Source organism: Clupea harengus, chromosome 14 (genome assembly GCF_900700415.2).
Source record: "Clupea harengus chromosome 14, Ch_v2.0.2, whole genome shotgun sequence".
Taxonomy (NCBI): domain Eukaryota; kingdom Metazoa; phylum Chordata; class Actinopteri; order Clupeiformes; family Clupeidae; genus Clupea; species Clupea harengus.
The window spans coordinates 23,706,894-23,724,972 of NC_045165.1; the positions used below are offsets into that span (position 1 = coordinate 23,706,894).

Consider the following 18,079-nt stretch of genomic DNA (forward strand, 5'->3'; position numbering starts at 1 on the left):
AGATATGTTTACATTGACTCAGAGAGGCGTTGATGAGTTCCACAGACGTTGTTGGAAAACACATGATATACATGGTAATGTTCCCAGAGAGCTGCAAGAAAACCACACCTATCTGAAATTGTATTCCTTCACTCAGTGTGCTGATATCAATAGAAATATGTACTATGACAGGCAAATGGATATAAATGTTACATTAAAAAACGCAGGGTTTTTAAACAGACTGGCTGCAGGTGATGATCGCGTTTGTTAACATTAGGTTTTGCCTCCACCACTGAGTCCACAATCTAATGTTAATTTGAGCCGGAACAGCAGTATTGCTGTAGATGCAGACAACACACGCAGCAACAGTGTCCAAGCGCCACCTTCAGTATCCTATTCAGAAAAAAAACACTAGACTAAATGACGTGATGTATTTCCACGCGCCTGTGAGAACGCCTGATATCCTGCACTTTGAGTTTATATTTGCTATTTCTTAACGTTTTTAAACTTGACGATTTCACCATAGAAGGCTACTGCATTACGTCTTCCCAACTTTATCACCTAGTCTACGCAAGGTCTGTATGTCTGATGAGCGTGTCTGGCTCAGCGTGGCTTCAGACACCCTTGTACCACGACCCACCTACAAATCCGAGCTCCAATAAGAGCAGAGGAAGGCTTATGGGACGGTTCAGAGGCTGCTGGGCGGAGTGCAGAGGACGTGATTGGATCCTTACGAATGACGTAACCGACATGAAAACGCCAAGAACTAGTTAAGAAGGCAGTTTGGAAGTCTGGTAAGAGTGAAGAGCTTGAGATACACTGTGTAAGGACGTAAAGGTGAAAAACTAGCAAGAGACCCTCGGCAGAGGGCTGACAGACATTGCAGCGACTGTGGCAGATAAGACTTAAAAAGGGACCATGGTGCAGCAAACGGAGAACAGCGAGGCGGAGAGTGGCATGTCCAGGGAAGCTACCGACACTGAGGAAAATGAATTCATGGCTTGCAGTCCCGTATCGATTAACCCAGACTGGTGCAAGACCGCAACTGGACACATTAAGAGACCCATGAACGCTTTCATGGTTTGGTCAAAAATTGAGCGGAGAAAGATTATGGAACAGTCACCGGACATGCATAACGCCGAAATCTCCAAGAGACTGGGAAAGCGTTGGAAAGCGCTGAAGGACAGTGAAAAGATCCCCTTCATCAGGGAAGCCGAAAGACTCCGGCTGAAACACATGGCTGATTATCCAGATTACAAATATAGACCTAAGAAAAAACCAAAGCTCGACAGTTCAAAAACATCAGCATCTCCGGAAAAACCTTGCAACAAAATATCCAAGACCGTCAGTAAGAAATGCTCTAAACCTAAGAGTAAGACCAGCTCCAAATCATCCCATGTCTATGGAGATGACTATGTATTTAAGAACTTAAAAGTTTCCAAGACTGTAAAACATGAACTCACTGATGACGACGATGACGACGACTCCGAAGACGATTTTCGGGTCCGGATTAAGCAGGAGGACGAGGAGCAGATGAGGCCGTACAATGTAGCAAAAGTTCCCGCTAGCCCAACTTTGAGTTCATCCGCCGAGTCCGAGGGGACAAGCATGTACGATGAAGTGAGGAACGCGGCACCCAACAGAATGTTTTACAATTTCAAGAACATTACCAAGCAGAGCACAATGTACCCTGCTTCAGTTTCACCAGCATCATCTAGGTCAGTTTCCACATCTTCCAGCTCGAGTGAAGACGCGGACGACTTGCTTTTTGACTTCAGTTTAAATTTCGCCCCCTCTGCTCCAAGCTCCGAGCTGGGGAATCAAAATTCAGGAAATCTCTCTCTCTCCTTGGTGGATAAAGATTTGGACTCTTTCAGTGAGGGTAGCCTGGGCTCTCACTTTGAATTTCCAGACTATTGTACGCCAGAACTCAGCGAGATGATAGCAGGGGACTGGCTGGAAGCGAACTTTTCGGACTTGGTGTTCACATACTAAATTGAAAGATCCCAAGTAATAACAGAGGAAGAAAAGAAATTATATGTCCTGTACAAGTTGTTTCTTACCCTGCCCTTTTCCGTGGTCTATCTAGGGGTGTGGGGAGGAGGCGAGGTGAGGTTTGATGAATTAGATGCTTATGAAGCTGGTACTGTAGCAAAAAAGGAAAAAAAGTCTGCAGACGTTTTTCTGGCAGCATGACAGGGTTTTATGGATTTTTTCTGTAGGTCTACAATTACTGTTCAACTAAAACGGACCACAAAGGGAAAATCTGAGAACTTCTATGCATCTTACCCTCTTAAAACTGCAGGGAGCTGAAAACGTAAGACTGTGGACTGATTCAAAACAAATCTGTGAACTGACACTGTTCAGGATGTTACTTCAAAACGGTTTTATGTCATTTCTAAATGCCGCAAACGTTTCATTTTTGTAACTGATTATGTTTACCTAGTGGTTTGAAAATAAGCAGCCTAAAACCTCTCCAGAGTACAGGTGTTGGAGGAAACATTTTGATACATAACAGACCTCATCTTTTTAAATGAAAAGCAAACTATTTTCAGGCATATTTTTGTACAGTTGAAAGGGAATGTTCTTACTGTGCGTTCAGTGAGTTTCAGGCACTTCTTCCCTTTATCATTTGTTTTAGCATGCAAGGGAGTCCTGGTTTCAAGGATTAAGTTAAATTAAAACTTGCATTAAAATGCCTTGTGATTTTAAGCTAGGTTTTGTACAGTTGTAGATCAGATTTGTTGAGTATTTGTAGAAGATATGGCATTGGGAGGGAAGGCAAACCTCAGTGCTGGTACTAGTTTCAAGATTGTATATGTACTGTAATATAGTAAAGTTAGGAGTTTATGTATATCATACTCGTGATATGTGGATGGGTCCCAGATCGCAGGTGTGAAACTGGATTTTTTTATTTTCCTTTTGGTTACTTTTTTATGGCACATACTGTTTCCCCCCCTCATTTTTGTGCAATATATTTACTCTTAAAATGCAGACCATCTACATTTTTTTGTAGCAAATGATGGATCAACAGACTTGTGCTCTGTTAACATCATTAACTGTCATGATGCTGAAGTCTGTCTTGGCAAAATAAATAAATCAGCTGGAACTGATAGAAAAATGTATAAATATGGCCGTCTGGTGTGATGCATTACTGAGGAGAATAACCCAGTTTCTATCTCAATCTGACCCCCAAGGCTGGACATTGGATACTTTCAAACAAAATGGAGAGAAATTGACCCCAAATAAAGTGCCAAAATAGGCAAGTATTAAATGTGGGTGGTCCTGCAGATTATTTTCAAGCAAAAAAGTACATTCCACACTCTTGTTTCATAAAATGGAACGTTTTATTTTGAACTTAAAGACTGCCTTCTTTTCTAAAAAACCAACAAACAAACAAACAAACCATAAACCTGTATTTTATTTCTTGCACTTGAACAGATTTTGTTTATTTTTATGTGGGTCTTACATATGAAGTCTGTTTTGAATACATAGTTTGGAATATGACCTACTACTATATGCCAGCGACATGTTTCAAGGACATGGCAGTAGTTACCTCACATTCCAAGTGTGAACCTTTGACTCATCCTTTAATAAACAAATACATACCACCATCCACTGTTCTTTCAATTTCTGAATGAAAGTCAACATGATGGCCAGTCTAAGTTTTAAAAACCAGTGCTTGTATGGATAGTCATATTCACAATGGGCACACCTGTCTTATGTGGGATTTAAGTGGCATTTGTTTTATGATCTCAAATGATTTCTCCATGATTTCAATTGTAATATATTAGAACAGTGCATGCAGGGCCAATAAACATTTTTTATGAAGCAACAAGACAGTCATGACCCTCCATAAGATTGTTACTTTGCACTAAATGTGAACTGTTTGATGTATTTCTGTTTTGTTAGACAAGGCAACATTAGGTTGTTTACAATGTTCACATTGACAGCAGTGTTCTACTCAGTATTCCTGTTTGTGTTGCTTCTTGGCTGAGCTTTCCCTGTCAGGGTGCCGTTGCTTTAAGAGATCAAATTTTGCGCCCCTCGTAAAGCCTGCAATCTGATTGGTGGGTTTCTATGGCCAGTTTGAATAGGGAGTGAGCTCACAGCATGGGCTCTCTAAAGCTGCTGTTGAGCATTGCGTTTGGGTTTCAAATCTGACTCAATCAGCCTCACAGGGGTGAACTGGTTTCCATGAGCTTTTAGAGGCGAGTTCATTGCAGGGATATATTAATTTTATGTTATCAAAAGATGATTTTGATGTCAGTCTTCCACCAAAGGGATGAGAGTCTAGCTTGGTGTTGTTTTTTGATGTTCTCTTACAGAACAGAAAAACAAATGGAGAATTCTTGCATAATCTTACTGCCACGGGCATTTAAACAAACTATACTTACTTTGCATCTGCACACAAGTATCCAGTTAGGCTGATTCCTGGTTGGCCTCCATGCTTTGTGTTTGACTAAATCTTTGGAGGACATTAAGTACACAAACAGTTTGCATCTCAAATACTGTGCTGATGACAAGTAAATGACTGATAATAGAGTAGACGCCATCAAACTTACAAACCATAACATTAATTAAAATGTCAAGACCGAAATGAGAATTTAATAAGAAAAAAGATAAGCCTTAGACTTGTACATGCATTTGCAAAACACTAAGCTACAACACTCACCTCCTGCTACTACTACAACTACTACTACTATTACAACTACTACTACTGCTATTACTACAACTACTACTATTACTACTACTGCTATTACTACAACTACTGCTATTACTACACCTACTGCTACTACACCTACTGCTACTGCTATTACTACTATTATTATTACTCCAACTTAGACATCCTTAATACCAAAAGTAGAATGCATTAGTGTGCATGTGTATTTATCATCATATGAAAATCATTAATCCACTGCAAAATATTTTTGTACAACAAATCATGCTTTGGATCAATTGATTTATTACTTAAGGCTAACAGTAGGATGGATGTCTGCTGTGCATTAACGCTCTGGTTTAGATTTCACAAGGCCTATTTGCAGTTTTGTTACAAAACATTCATCTGGCTATTACTTTACAAAGCCCACTGGTCAACATTACTAATGCAATCTGGTTGAGTCCCAGTTAAATCTGCACATTGATTTTGTCCTTCTCTGAAACATCGGTAGTGGCCTAATGCCACAGGAATACAGTCAAATGAAATTAGTGACCCATTGAAATTTCCCCCCGATTTCCTGCATGAATAAATGGAAATGCAGACAGCACGGGAGACTCCCAATGAGATACCATCAACAAAATCCAGCAGGGGGAAACAGTGGTGACAAAAGAAAGTAATTTCCAGTCCCTTGAGCTCTTAAATCATTCATATCACCACGGCATGTCACAGCCAAATGCCATACGTGGCACCTCCTTTCAAAGGTTCCTGCAAAAGGAACCTATGGCTGTGGACAATTTCCAGATCCTCAGCTTAGTTAAAGCGGACATCAGATAGGGCCACGGCAACGCACATCCTCACCCTTGAAGAAAAAAGGCATGGCGGGGCTGCAATTATATTCGTCTCTGCGTGTGGACCCAGGCGATGGGCTTGTGTTTTGATTTTTCTGCGATGCAGATCTGTTCAGTGTGCTGCTTGCCGTCTGGAGTGGCACAGTGCATTAGATCAGAGTTTGACAACACCCCACTGGGCCACGCGGGCATGTCTCATTCTTTGGGGAGCTGACTAACACTGCCGGGGGAAGAACAATGCATCCTTCCCCGTCGCAAGGCCTCAAAGCAACACAGGTCCTTTCTTAAGAATAAAACCAAACAGAAGCGGGGGGGGGGGGGGGGGGTGAGTTTGTGTTGAAGCAGTGACATGCAGATTTCTTATCTGCTCTTTCTTTAGGCAGTTTGTCCCCACAGCAATAACAGACCTTCCCGCTCTCCTGGTGGACTGCGTATGGGACTCTTAAATACTCTAGCTATCTCATGTTCAGGAGCCTCTCTGTCATGGGTATTGCTGAGGAATCGCCTTTTCTGTCACGCAAGGTCACGGGATGTGGTTTATGGCATGGGGGGGATGTAAGTGCCATGATTAATTTTCATTCAAATCTCATATACCCATTTTCACTTAAGAGCAGCCACGAGCCCTACGAGTGGCCCACTGTGGCCTTAATGTCTTGTTGAACTGAGGCACGTCTCAAAAGACACTCAGACTGCAGTGCATTGGAGGGGGGTGGGGAGGCGCTTTCCATTTTTATAAATGTGTTTGCCAGACTAGCAGACGGATAAATATAAGGCATAGTCTCCACAGGGACAGGGAATGTTTAGAACGGACTAAGATAAGAAATATGGAATCAGCTGCCACACTCTGATGTGTAAGCAGGATTAGCAAACAGGCTTATGTAGAAAATCAACACAAAGAAATCATTCCACTATACGACAATTGTGTAGTTGTACTCCAATTGTACTTCAAAATGTAAATGAAATCTCTCTCTCTCAGCGAGCATGTTTGAGTATGTATATGTGTCTCAATCGGCACACAGCAAATTTGCTAGTCAAATTCTCCTCATAACTAGACTATGTCTTTGTTGTGGCCTGAGGCAATTCTTGCTGTTGATGGGTATCCATTTGTTGCCCTTTCGACGAGAGGCAGAGAGTGCACCAGCCCCATCTGCTTCAGTGATATTTACCATCCCCACACATGTGTGTTTGTGTGTGTGTGTGTGTGTGTGTGTGTGTGTGTGTGTGTGTGTGTGTGTGTGTGTGTGTTTGTGTGTGTGTGTGTTGGGTGGGTGGGGGTGGTGGTGTTGAAGGCCTAATTCCCCTATGGTGTTCCAGCACCTTTCCACACACACACGGAAATTCACTCAATGTAAACATGGGTTAAGCTGGATTTAAGGTGACAGGTCCAGAAATGAAGCAGCCCCAACTCTGATGTCTCTGGGGCCATCCTCCTCCGGTGTGATCCACTTACAACTCTGTCACCGGAGATCCACCAGTCTGTTTGGGCCAAGAGGTAGTATCCTATAAACACCTACTACAATAAAGATCTGTTTGACACCACTTAATGATCCAAATCAACTGATATTGCTGAAGAAATTAGAAAAATGACAAACGATCTAAACAGAAAGGTCAATTCATCTGAATAAAATGTTGAGGCCTTTATGGCAGGAACTGAAACCCCCTCATGTTGCTGTAAGACTCTGTGAGTAGGCCTTGTGTTAGCAACAGGGGTATCTCTGGGAGATATTTCACCATTGTGATGCTGGACTCTAAGCATCTTGGGCCCAGAGGACAACAGAGCTGAAAGGATTATTCAAGACCTCAGGAATTCGCCGATGGCTTTACTATGTGAGTTTCACTCATGTAGTACTCCCAGGACCCTCAAAAAGCAGATGAGTCACAGAAAGCGCCAGTAAAATCTGCAATCATCTGTATACACAGATTAAGATGTGTCAAGTGGTCAAACTAATCTGTTTAACTGTGGATATCTTTCTGTTTGTCATTAAATGCCTTTAGAGTCTCTTCTCACACGTTATCCTCGTTTTAGTCCCATCACAGTATGGTACAGCATGTACCATAACATACAGCTGTGATGAGACTCTAAGGCTTTAATCCAGTCCAGAATTCCGAATCTGGTTTGCTGAAGCTGTTGGGTTTTTAAGTCTATGCTCAGTCCATCAACTGCTTCAAAGCTACAAAAAAACATCTAAAATCCACCTATAATCTACCTTCCTTGATCAAATAGAGAGGAATATTGGCATTTAGCCCCCTCAGCATTCCTCAATATGTTTTTTATCCACCAGTAAAAGTCTGTTTGGTCAGCAGCCAAGATGCATGGATTTGGGTATTTTCCTCATTTTCAATTTTTTTTAATCTTTCCTCCCTCAAAGCCTCAACCAGGCCCTTTGTTACTCAATATGGTGGAAGATGGCACCTCACAAGTCCTCACTTGAAATTATATTTGCCAAGAGAGACAGCCGAGGCTCCCCCATCCTAAAAATCACACCCATTCAGCAGAAATGCTAACTGCTTCTTTGCAAGGGGTATAAATGAGTGCAAGCTCCCTACTCATGGCAACCACACCCCTCCCTCTCCTCCTCACCCCTCTCTATCAAACAACTGATAACAACACAAAAAAATCCTCCCCCCAACCACCCCCATCAGCCTCCTTTAGACCTCCACTCAGGCCTTACCGGGGCAGTTAAGATCAGCGGCTTTAGGGTATGTAATTTTGGCCAACCCAGCCACAGCCACTTGGCCTTTCATATGCATCTGTAATCTAATACTGAGCTGTGCCTCTGCCGCCCGCCCCTCCCACTCCTGTTCAGCACTACAGGGCCCCCTTCTCCAGGCCCTCTCACTCAGCACAGTCACCATTGTAATCCTCTTGTGTGTGCATCCCCCCCCACCCCACCCTTCCTTTTCTACCTTGGTTCAGATGTTGCCCAGGTTACCCTATTAGGGCAACCCCTCATGGCTCGCATCAGCACGGGGTCCCATTCAAAAGAGACTCTGCTGCTTCAGTAAATAATTAGCGCGCTGCGTCCTCCGGGGGGCTTTGCAGAAGCCCTGGGTTACTACAAGGGGCCGGTTTTAATGAATGCAATGCGACAAGGTTTTTAATGGACCTGAAATCCCCATTCTGACCATTTTGCTGTCCCTAACTAGTATCCCTTGCCAGGGTCCCCTTCCTGATTAAATATTGCATTTGCTTGTGTGTCCTGAAAGCCATAATGTTGCTGGAAAGATTTAAGAAATGTTTACGTGAAAAGATAAAACGTGGATTATCTTGTTCGAGGCCTTGCAGGCCTGGCCATATGCAAGTCTATAGATTGGGTCATATGGGATTAATTTACATCTGAGTCTGTTGTGACCAACATATCCCTTGGGGTATCTTTGAAATGTTTTATTTTAATCAAAGATACACACCTGCATTACGCATGAAACTTTTTTTGTTTTTAAAAAGGCAACATAGCCCATAGCTCCCCTAACCACATACTTATCAAGGAAACAGAGAATAATTCAAGGATATGGCCATGGAAACATGCACGCTGGCACTTTTCCAATTGCTGTGCAGTTTTTTAAAACATGCTTTTGATTACATACTGGAGAAAAGACACACTTCACTGGACAACACAGACCTAGTAATGATTTTCAGCTTGTACCATGGGATGGTAGTGGTAGATAGTCAGTGCCAGGTAGTCCATTTACTGCTTGTCCCAGCGTTGTGCATCCCATTGTACATGCTTTAATGAGATGTTCTTCTCCACGACATCATAATGCCAGATACTCTCCACACCAAATTCACTTTGCCTTTGAGAATACATAGAGACATACAAGCATGGTATTTTATGAAGAATATTTTAAGGTATTGTTATATTAAATAATTCACAACCAGACATGAACAATTCATATGCAGTATGGTAGATCCATATCTATTATGGATAAATGTAATACTCATTAAAAATACACTGTGCTCTCAGCGACACCTTCTAGATCTCCTCAAAACAAACAAGCAAATTTGTTGGGATCTCCGGGAGTTCAGAGCGCAGTGGGGAACTCCCATCTCCGCCGAGCAGGACTTGCGAGATGATTTTATTGGCTCCCCAGAGCACCCCCACCCCCCCCGCCGCCACTGCTCCTGCCTCCACCGCTGCATGAGGCTCGCAGACAGGACGAAAATAACATGTCGTCTGGTCACGCTGACAGCAGACGGGTCTCTGTCAAGGGAGAGGCGACGCAGACAGGATCGTGGAGAAACAGTGCCCGCCTCCCCCTGTGTGACTCGCTTTCGCGGGTAGGGCTGTTCGGTGTCAGTGTGTGTGTGTGTGTGTGTGTGTGGTGTATCTGTATTTCCCTAACCCCATTTTATGCCCTATATAGTGGTTCCAATAGCCTCGCACAAATCGAACTGGGTGTGTGATTGAGCCGTAAAATAAGGTTAGGGGAGCTTTCAGCTAAAGACCCCAGTTTTAGAGGCTAGGTATTTATGCTGGAAATGTCTACTGTTCACAAAATCATTGCTCAATAAATAAATAAATAAAAAAAGAAAGGAAGAAAGAAAATGAAGCAGAGATGGTCAGTGAGTATCAGCTTGTTGACTCGCATCGTTAACCTTATTCAAATAGTTTTGTTCCCTTTCAGTCCTCTGATGCTGTTGCGGGGTCACTGGAGCGACTGTTTAATGGACGAATCATTTCACAGAAAAGAAACGTCTGTGACAAAAGATATACTGCTGCCCCTTGTATCTCTCAGCGTGCGTCCAGCCAGCCACCTCACCTTAGTGACGGGATGCTTCAAGACGCTATTTTTAGAGTGGCGAGACGAGGGACAACAACTGTGATCAAAAGGGGGCCTCTCATTGATTTTCAAACCCACACATTATGCCTGAAACATATATCAAAGGAAAGAGCCCTGCATGGCTTTCTTGATATGCTCAGCATGACTTAAACATGCTTAAGCTATGCTTAAGCCCCAAGCTAACACATTTTAACCTAGAAAATGAACAGGGAGTATATGCATTCGCTGTGCAAGGCAGCAGTGCCATCTAAAAAATGAAATTAGGAGGAGTGGGTATGTAATACGTGAGGAGGGGGAAGGCAGTGCCATTGCATTTCAATGACCTATTAAAGCAGTCTTTCACATTTCTTAATTAGAAAGGGTAATCTCATAATTAACATGAGGTACAGTATAGTGCTGGAAAGCAAGTCCCCCCCACACAAAGGAGAAATCAGTCCATGGACAGACTCACTAATAATCCCATTACAAAGGGTCTTACTACAGAAACTATACTTTCCTCATCCTGTAAGCACAACCGTGTAATTGCTCCGCATTTAAAGCAATTTGGTCAGTGGCGACAGAAACCTGCTCACTCCTGAAAAGTTAATGACACTGAAAGCCAATACCATACCCGAAGCACTTAACTGTACCATTTTACAAAGTTCCACATCGCCCAGCTCGACTGTAGGGGTACACTAACCTGAAGAAGAAGAGAGGGGGAAAAAAAGATGGATTTCTTACTCTCTTTTGTTAGCCTCTTTTGCTCCTCAGGTATGAGGCAGTTTCCCCTGGAATGCGATGGTAATAGAGGGATTTCAGCTGAACACACTGACCCTGAGTTCAGGTACAAAAAAAAAAGTGCAGGATTGCTGTCATCGCATTCACCTAATCAGTACACAAAGCCCCAAACCTGTACTTGGTATCAGATGGAGGGAGTACACTCTTTATGCCTGGAAAACACCTCAGATCAGCTGTGTGATGCAGCAGAAATACTGCATTGTAAGCGCATACTGTACATGCAAGCATGTTCTGTCAGAGGCTGTTTGTATTCGTATGGACTTCGGGGTGTTTCTTTATGGGTTATTGATTTCCATCTGTGCGCCCACCCCACTAACCCCCCCACCACCACCACCTCCGCTTCTGTTCATCACCCTGACCATTCCCAGGGCCAAGTTTCTTTGTCTTTATTATTTGTGGGAGTACTAAAATAGTATTGAATTACCGAGCCACCTCTTTTTGAGTTAGTTACAAAGTAAACACGCTGACAGGTTATCTATAGACTACACACACTCCACTCTGTACACTGCTATGTAATTCAAGAGTAACATTAAATCCCCCATTGATCTGCGCTATTGAGTACAACCTGGATTTTCAGCGAAAGACTCAGGTTTCCATCCGCATCACCACTTTTTACAGTGTGGCCCCATTATATCCCCCTGATGATGGAGAGGACTCCAGTGTCCCACTATGGGCCTGAGACAAGACGCTAGTCTTATAGTGCGTCACTAAAAGAATGAATGGATAGATTAATGCATTGATTAAACACTGAAGGAATGCTGAAGGATCGCTTGAGGCCTTCACTCACAATAATGATGGCACAGTCGCCGCGTGATTTACTTGACATTGGTTATGATGTTCAAGTGGTGTGTCATTCCTGAACACTTCATTTCATTTGGCAGATCAATAGACTCATTTGGCATAGTGGGGGTCTATTGAGAATAATGGCGGTTTGGGGAAAAAATGGGGAGAAATATTAGTTTTACAGCCACGCCATTACTGTGCCAAAAACTGCTGAAAACCGCTGAAAATATACCGCCTGTTATAAGCTCAGATGGGGCAATTATTTTGCAATTACATGATACATGGGAATCATTACGGAGCACACGTTCAGCTGTTCCACGTATATGGCCTGCTCATCTGGACCTGGGCAGCGCACAGACGGGGATTCAGAGCGCAGCTTTCGGAGGACAATCACACAACTGTACTGCAGCTTGCACTCGAATTTTTTCCCATCTACAGCAGAATGCTAATTATGTGAGAATGTAGTGACTGATACACTGAGGCCTCAGTGTCTTGTCAAATGGAGCTCTTATTACACGAGGAATCCCATTCAGGTGGTCATTAGCCAATCAAATGAGAATAATCTGCCTGGATCTCGATTACAGTGGAGGTAATTTTCATGGCGGGGGCACTGGCTTTTTTTTTAGGGAGGTGGAGGCAGTGGTGGTGGTGGGGTCGGTGTGAGCGGGTGGGTGTGTCGGGGGCAGTCTGTCCTCTGGGGGAACAGGCCGGGTGAGTTTCCAGGGCAGAACAAACACTAAAGCTAAAACTGTAGCCGCTGCGACCACATCCTTTACACTTTACAGCTAACAGTCGTTGAGCATTTGTCTATTTTAAAATGAAAGTGCTAGGGGAGATGTGAGAACAGATAAACACAGCAGTATGTGCCGCTGAAACAGGACCCTCTCCCCAATCGCCGCTCCTCCAGTTTGATCCGCGGCCAACTCAAGCATATGCACTGCACCCACATAGGAAGAGAAAGAGTCTAGAGGCCCCAGTTTCCTTCTTCTTCTTCTCAACCCCTCACGGAAAAAAAAAGAGAAATACATTTCCCCTTTGGCACGGCTGTCCAGTGAGCACCTTTCTCAGCAGGATCACTGTTGACAGCGAGGACTCCTCTCTGATTTACGGCGGACTGAGGACACTGACCATTAAAGCCATGTAAATTGTCCCGTGGTAAGAGAGGGGAGCACGGCTCGGTGACAGACCACCCACTCGCAGCACCAAACAGCTCTCCGCTCCACAAATCAGATGAGCTTTCATTTGGGGAAGGTCAGGTACCTTTTTATCGCCTCCTAAAGACACCCATTGGAACACTTTTTGACTGCGGACAATGCGGTGTTACAAGGATCCTCCCATGTAACAAAAACAATGTCTTTTTTTGGGGGGGTGGGGGCGCAGCTGTGAATTAGTGCAATAATCTGCTGAAAGGCCCTTCTACTCTTGTAAGAGTGGAGCTATGTGTGCAGGAGAGGAAAGGTTTCATTAGAGCATAACTCATCGCGCTAAATTGGATGGTTACTCAGGTAGCGCAGCAAGGACAAGTGTCCTGAAGCAACCAATACTTCAGTGACCCAACAGACAGAAAAATCTCATCCCAGTTTCTTGAACTCCTCCTTGCCATCCACAGCACAGCTTGCTGGTACGGTGACGGTGAGGGGAGTGCACCAAATGCCATCAGTGTTTGTTTCTCTCAGATGTTCGCCTGTGTCTGCCCCCCGCCCCCCCCTCACTCCACCCCCCCGGTGCCTCGGCTTATCCCACCCTGTCGTGCTCTGCTGGACTCCTCGGCATTTGGCACCCCCTTAAGTCCCCCCCCCGTCCCCCCCTCGACACCCCCACCCCCCCTGCTCTCACAGCGTCTCCCTGCAGCCACACACCCTGAGCCCCAGATAAGCCGGGCTTCTGCCACTTCCTGCTGATTCTCCCCTGCAGATACCCCAGAGCTGCTCTCTCCAGCCCCAGCCACGGCACAGGCACAGGCAGAGCAGAGCAGAGCAGACATGCTCTGGAAGCATCAGTCTGGGCGGAACACACAAGCAGAGAGGAGGAAGGAGAAGGTAAATAAATAAAGTGGGAAAAAAGAGAGGTAGATGTCATGGTATGGCGAGGCGAGCTGCTGCTGTTTTGAACTGCCAGAAGTCTGTCACGGTTGTAGCCCCCCGAAAAACAGTGCCAGGAACTCAGTGTAGAAATGCCTCAGATGGAAAATGGGAAATTGTATTTGAGACTTATATGAAGGAAAGAGAGAAAGATAGAGCACAGGGGGAGGGAGGGGGTAGGGAGAAAGAAAGAAAAGTCAGAGGCTTTCTGTGTTTGAAGTGAGACTCTACCCTTTTTTTTTCCTTCTACAAGCTTCTCAGCGGTTTGTTTTTACAAAAAGATAATAGGGAAAACCTCCTAGTGGTTTTGGATCATTTTTGATGTCCACACTGACATCCTGACTGACCAAGTGGCTTGGTGACTACCAGTAGACTCACCATGGTTGTCGCCTGCAGCCTGTGAGGCCGATGGCTATCTCTGATTGGCCCTCGTACCTGCGGGCCACAGCAGCTCCATTTTTTTTTGTCAGAGCAAAAAAAAAATTCTGCGAGCTTTATCTCTGATGGTCAATTATTGTTTGTTAAGCCCTGTAATCTGGGCCTACAATGGTGTTATCTAGCAGGACAGAACTTTCACTTTGGAGGGAGGAGGGAGGAGATCTTCCTGTGGCTCTGATCAACAGCAGCTGAGTAACAAGAGGAAAAACTCTGCGTCTTGGGACTGTGAGGGTAGCTGGGTATGAGTGTGTGTGTGTAAAAGAGAGAGAGAGAGAGAGAGAGAGAGAGAGGGAGGGAGAGAGACAGAGTGTTAGCATATGTGTAAGAGTGAAAGTGGGAGAATGGGGAAACATTACACTCAGAATTGCTTACCTAGAAAATAAAGCATGTATTACATGAAGTAGCAATAGGCACCTAAAATAGCTCAATACAGGAACCTCAGGGCTGGTTTACAATTATTGAGCTTCCACCCATTAAGCATAAATACTTGCAAGAGGGCGGTGGCACAGAGATTGTTTTCCTTTCCCTTCCCTGTCCGAGACAATCTGCCCTTGGAGGTCCATATAACCCCAATCCTGATTATTATGATACACTTTCGCCCACTTGGAAAAACACTCAACTTAATCAGCAGGTTGGGCAATTTGTCTTTATTTTTATACTTAATTCCCCCTCTGTGTGTCTCAGCCCTCATTGACCAGTATCACCAAGCTTCCTTTTGAATCCATTTCCGACATGGAAAAAGCAAACATCCTGCAGCAGATATCCCAGGCGGTGGAGTCTGCTCCCTCATGCACTGGCGTTACTGCCTCCCATCTTTCCTAGCAGTGCCTTGAGTGCTATGACAACATCAGTGAGAATACATTTAATCTCCCAGACCCCCTTTATAATATGCATGGCGGGCACGAGGCCAAAGCGTGCACAGAGGGATAATATTGTGAAGTAGTGTGTGCATGCTTTCTTCTTCCCACCTATTTCACACACACACACACACACACACACACACACACACACACACACACACGTGCGCGCACACACACAACACACATACAGCACAAACATGCACACATACACACACCACACACACATGCACACACACGCACACACACTTACCCACTGTGTGTTCCATAGACTCCTCTGTAAAGGAAAGAGGGAGGGGGAGTGGTGAAAGGACAGAAAGAGAGAGGGAGACAAGAAATAAACAGAGAGAACTAGGAGGGGGAAAAAACGCTGTCTTTTGAAGACTACCTCTCCCCGCTGTCATTAGCGGCCGGCATCACTGGTGGGGGAGAGGAGAGGAGTGTGAGAAGGGTGGGGCCCTTGCAGCGCACAATGAATGAAATTGCAAACCCAAGGTTCCTGATTCAACCTGTTATTATTTTTGACACAAGCCATTTACAATAGCTATGAAGGTGGCAATGGAAAATGTAATATTGATTGTGTGCCCTGCAGGCTTTGCTCTCCTGACTCCCGAGCTTCACGGGCCTCTCACACATGTTCTGGTGATAGATATGTTTGTTTTTCCCTCTCGTGACCTCTATTTCAGGGAGATTGCGTATTGGGTTTGTTGATTAGTTAATTATTCAGATGTTCAGAGAAGTAAGTTTGATACTGGGCAATGGTGCGGACACGATGGGAGAAATGGAGTAGGAAATAGAAATGTGACGTGTGTGGTGATGAGTGAGGAATGGCTGTCTGTGTGTGTGTGTGTGAAGCATTATAAAAGCCTTCAAAAAAGCCCCTGAAAAGAGTATCAAAGAGCCGCTCCTCAGTACAGGGGAGTGACGGTGGAAGACAGTGTGTTTGGGCTCCAGCGCTATGTGCGTTAGCACCGTTAAGACGCACGCTGAAAGATTAAGACTTGTGGGAAAGGCACGCCTCTGTCATAAACACTAACATGCGACGTCCTTAGATGCAACCCTGTGTTTGTGTTTGGGACACACACTCACTCTCACACACACACACAGTGACAGAAAGAAGAGGCTTTAGAAAGGAGGAGGAAGCTCATTTTCTGACCCCAAGGTGAGGAAAACAAACTAAGAGTGCGGCTATATTGTGTTCAGCCCCGAAAAAAAAAGAGAAAAAAAAATAAAACAAGAACCCCCCCGACCCCCCAACCCCCCCACCCCGTCTGCTGTAACACGGGCCTGACAGACCAAAGGCAAACGCGTAAAAACACATCCTTCAAAGGGGGGAGCCGGGGCAAATTGCGCCTCTCCCACAGCGGTGGGAGGCTCAGGCAGCCATGTCTTAGAGGAGTGCTGGGGTTATCAGCCCGCCTGTGATTACAGGAGAAGAAAGACAAGCTTTTCGCCCGGTCTCGCCTGCCGCTGGGCCTCCTCTGTCTCTCTCTCTCGCTCTCTCTTTCTTTCTCTTTCTTTCTCTCTCTCTCCTGCTAAGTTTCTCAAATGAACGCACAAGCTGAGAGCTCTTCCACCACCACCCGCCACGGTGCCGGGCAACTCATTGCCAAGCTTTCCTCATGACAAAAACAACAAACGGAGCCCGCGCACGCGCCCGAGAGAGAAAAATATAACATCTATCTGTAATGTGGCGCTCATCTGCTGAACAACATTATACACGTATATGCTAATCAGAGATGTGTTACTCTGCACTCTGCAAACTTGTGTTTCTTTGCTATTCAGACGGAGTTTTCACTGCACCGCTGTGGAGGTAACACTCCATCTGAAGTGAATGGAGGGAAACAGGCAGGTATTGGAACTGGAACTGAAAAGTCAACTGAAAGTGTACAGGCACAGAGTTTGAGCTGAGAATAGACCAAGGATGCTCCGTGATGGTCTAGGCTGAGTTCCCATGCATACAGGCCCACTTCCTGACCTTTGTACTGTGAGCCCTCAGTCCCACACACACACACACACACACACACACACAGTCACCATCTCTTTTTCTTCTCCCCAGACTGTATAATTAGAGTGCCGGTTTTTATCTCTGGCTGTCATCACATTAGTTTGTGAGGAAGAAAAACACACATAATGAGGAAAAGATTATAGGCTTTGTGTTTTGGTGTAGCCGTAAATGCTTTCAATGCCAAAAGGGATCGCGCGTGAATGCCCGCCGCTATCAGTTTACAGTGGCTGCTCGCATTATGATATTATCCATGGGGATATCAAAGCACGGTACATCCCATCTGCAAAGGTAGATGGCAAAATTAGATACACGGGTGAAGGCAGACATGATTCCTTCATGCGGCACAGGGCGAATATGTAATTTCTTGTCTTGTTTACGGGATGAGTGCATGATCTCACACCAAAACAATGATGGTTTGATTTTCCTCGCATGGTCTGATTTCCCATCCTCCCTCTCTCTCTCCCTCTCCTTCTCTCCCTCTCCCTCTCTCTGTCATGTCTCCCTCTCATTCGCACAGCCTACATAGCCTCTCTCGCTCTCCCACTTTAATTGCTCGCAAAAGTAAAGACCTCTCAACATAAATCATGCTAACAAAAACATGTTAACTGGCCCGAGCTCCAACTGAGTTGATTATAAGTGATTATAAGTGTTTTTTCTTTTTTCTTCTCTTTGCTTTTAACACTTCACAATCTGCTTCTAAGCAGGCTGTGTTGTTCCTTACCCCCCCCCCCCACCTTGTGCATGATGTCTGTTTCTGAGATGCGAAAGGTTTGGATCTGCGAGGGCCCCTGTGGGGAGGGAGCTCAGCAGTTTGATAAAAACTTGGGCAAAGTGCTGTGAACCGCATGCAAAAGAAGATACAATCACCA

General features: G+C 44.8%; 1 protein-coding gene across 1 annotated transcript; it reads left to right on the plus strand.

Annotated features, from left to right (window-relative positions):
• Positions 1–684: 684 nt before the first annotated feature.
• On the plus strand, positions 685–3,814 carry sox11a (SRY-box transcription factor 11a). The gene has a single exon (XM_012824154.3). The coding sequence runs from the start codon at positions 898–900 to the stop codon at positions 1,972–1,974; it is 1,077 nt and encodes a 358-aa protein (XP_012679608.1). The 5' UTR covers positions 685–897; the 3' UTR covers positions 1,975–3,814.
• Positions 3,815–18,079: the final 14,265 nt, after the last annotated feature.

Excerpts from the sequence above, each read along its gene's own strand:
- sox11a (XM_012824154.3), top strand. The coding sequence starts at position 898 with ATGGTGCAGCAAACGGAGAACAGCGAGGCGGAGAGTGGCATGTCCAGG.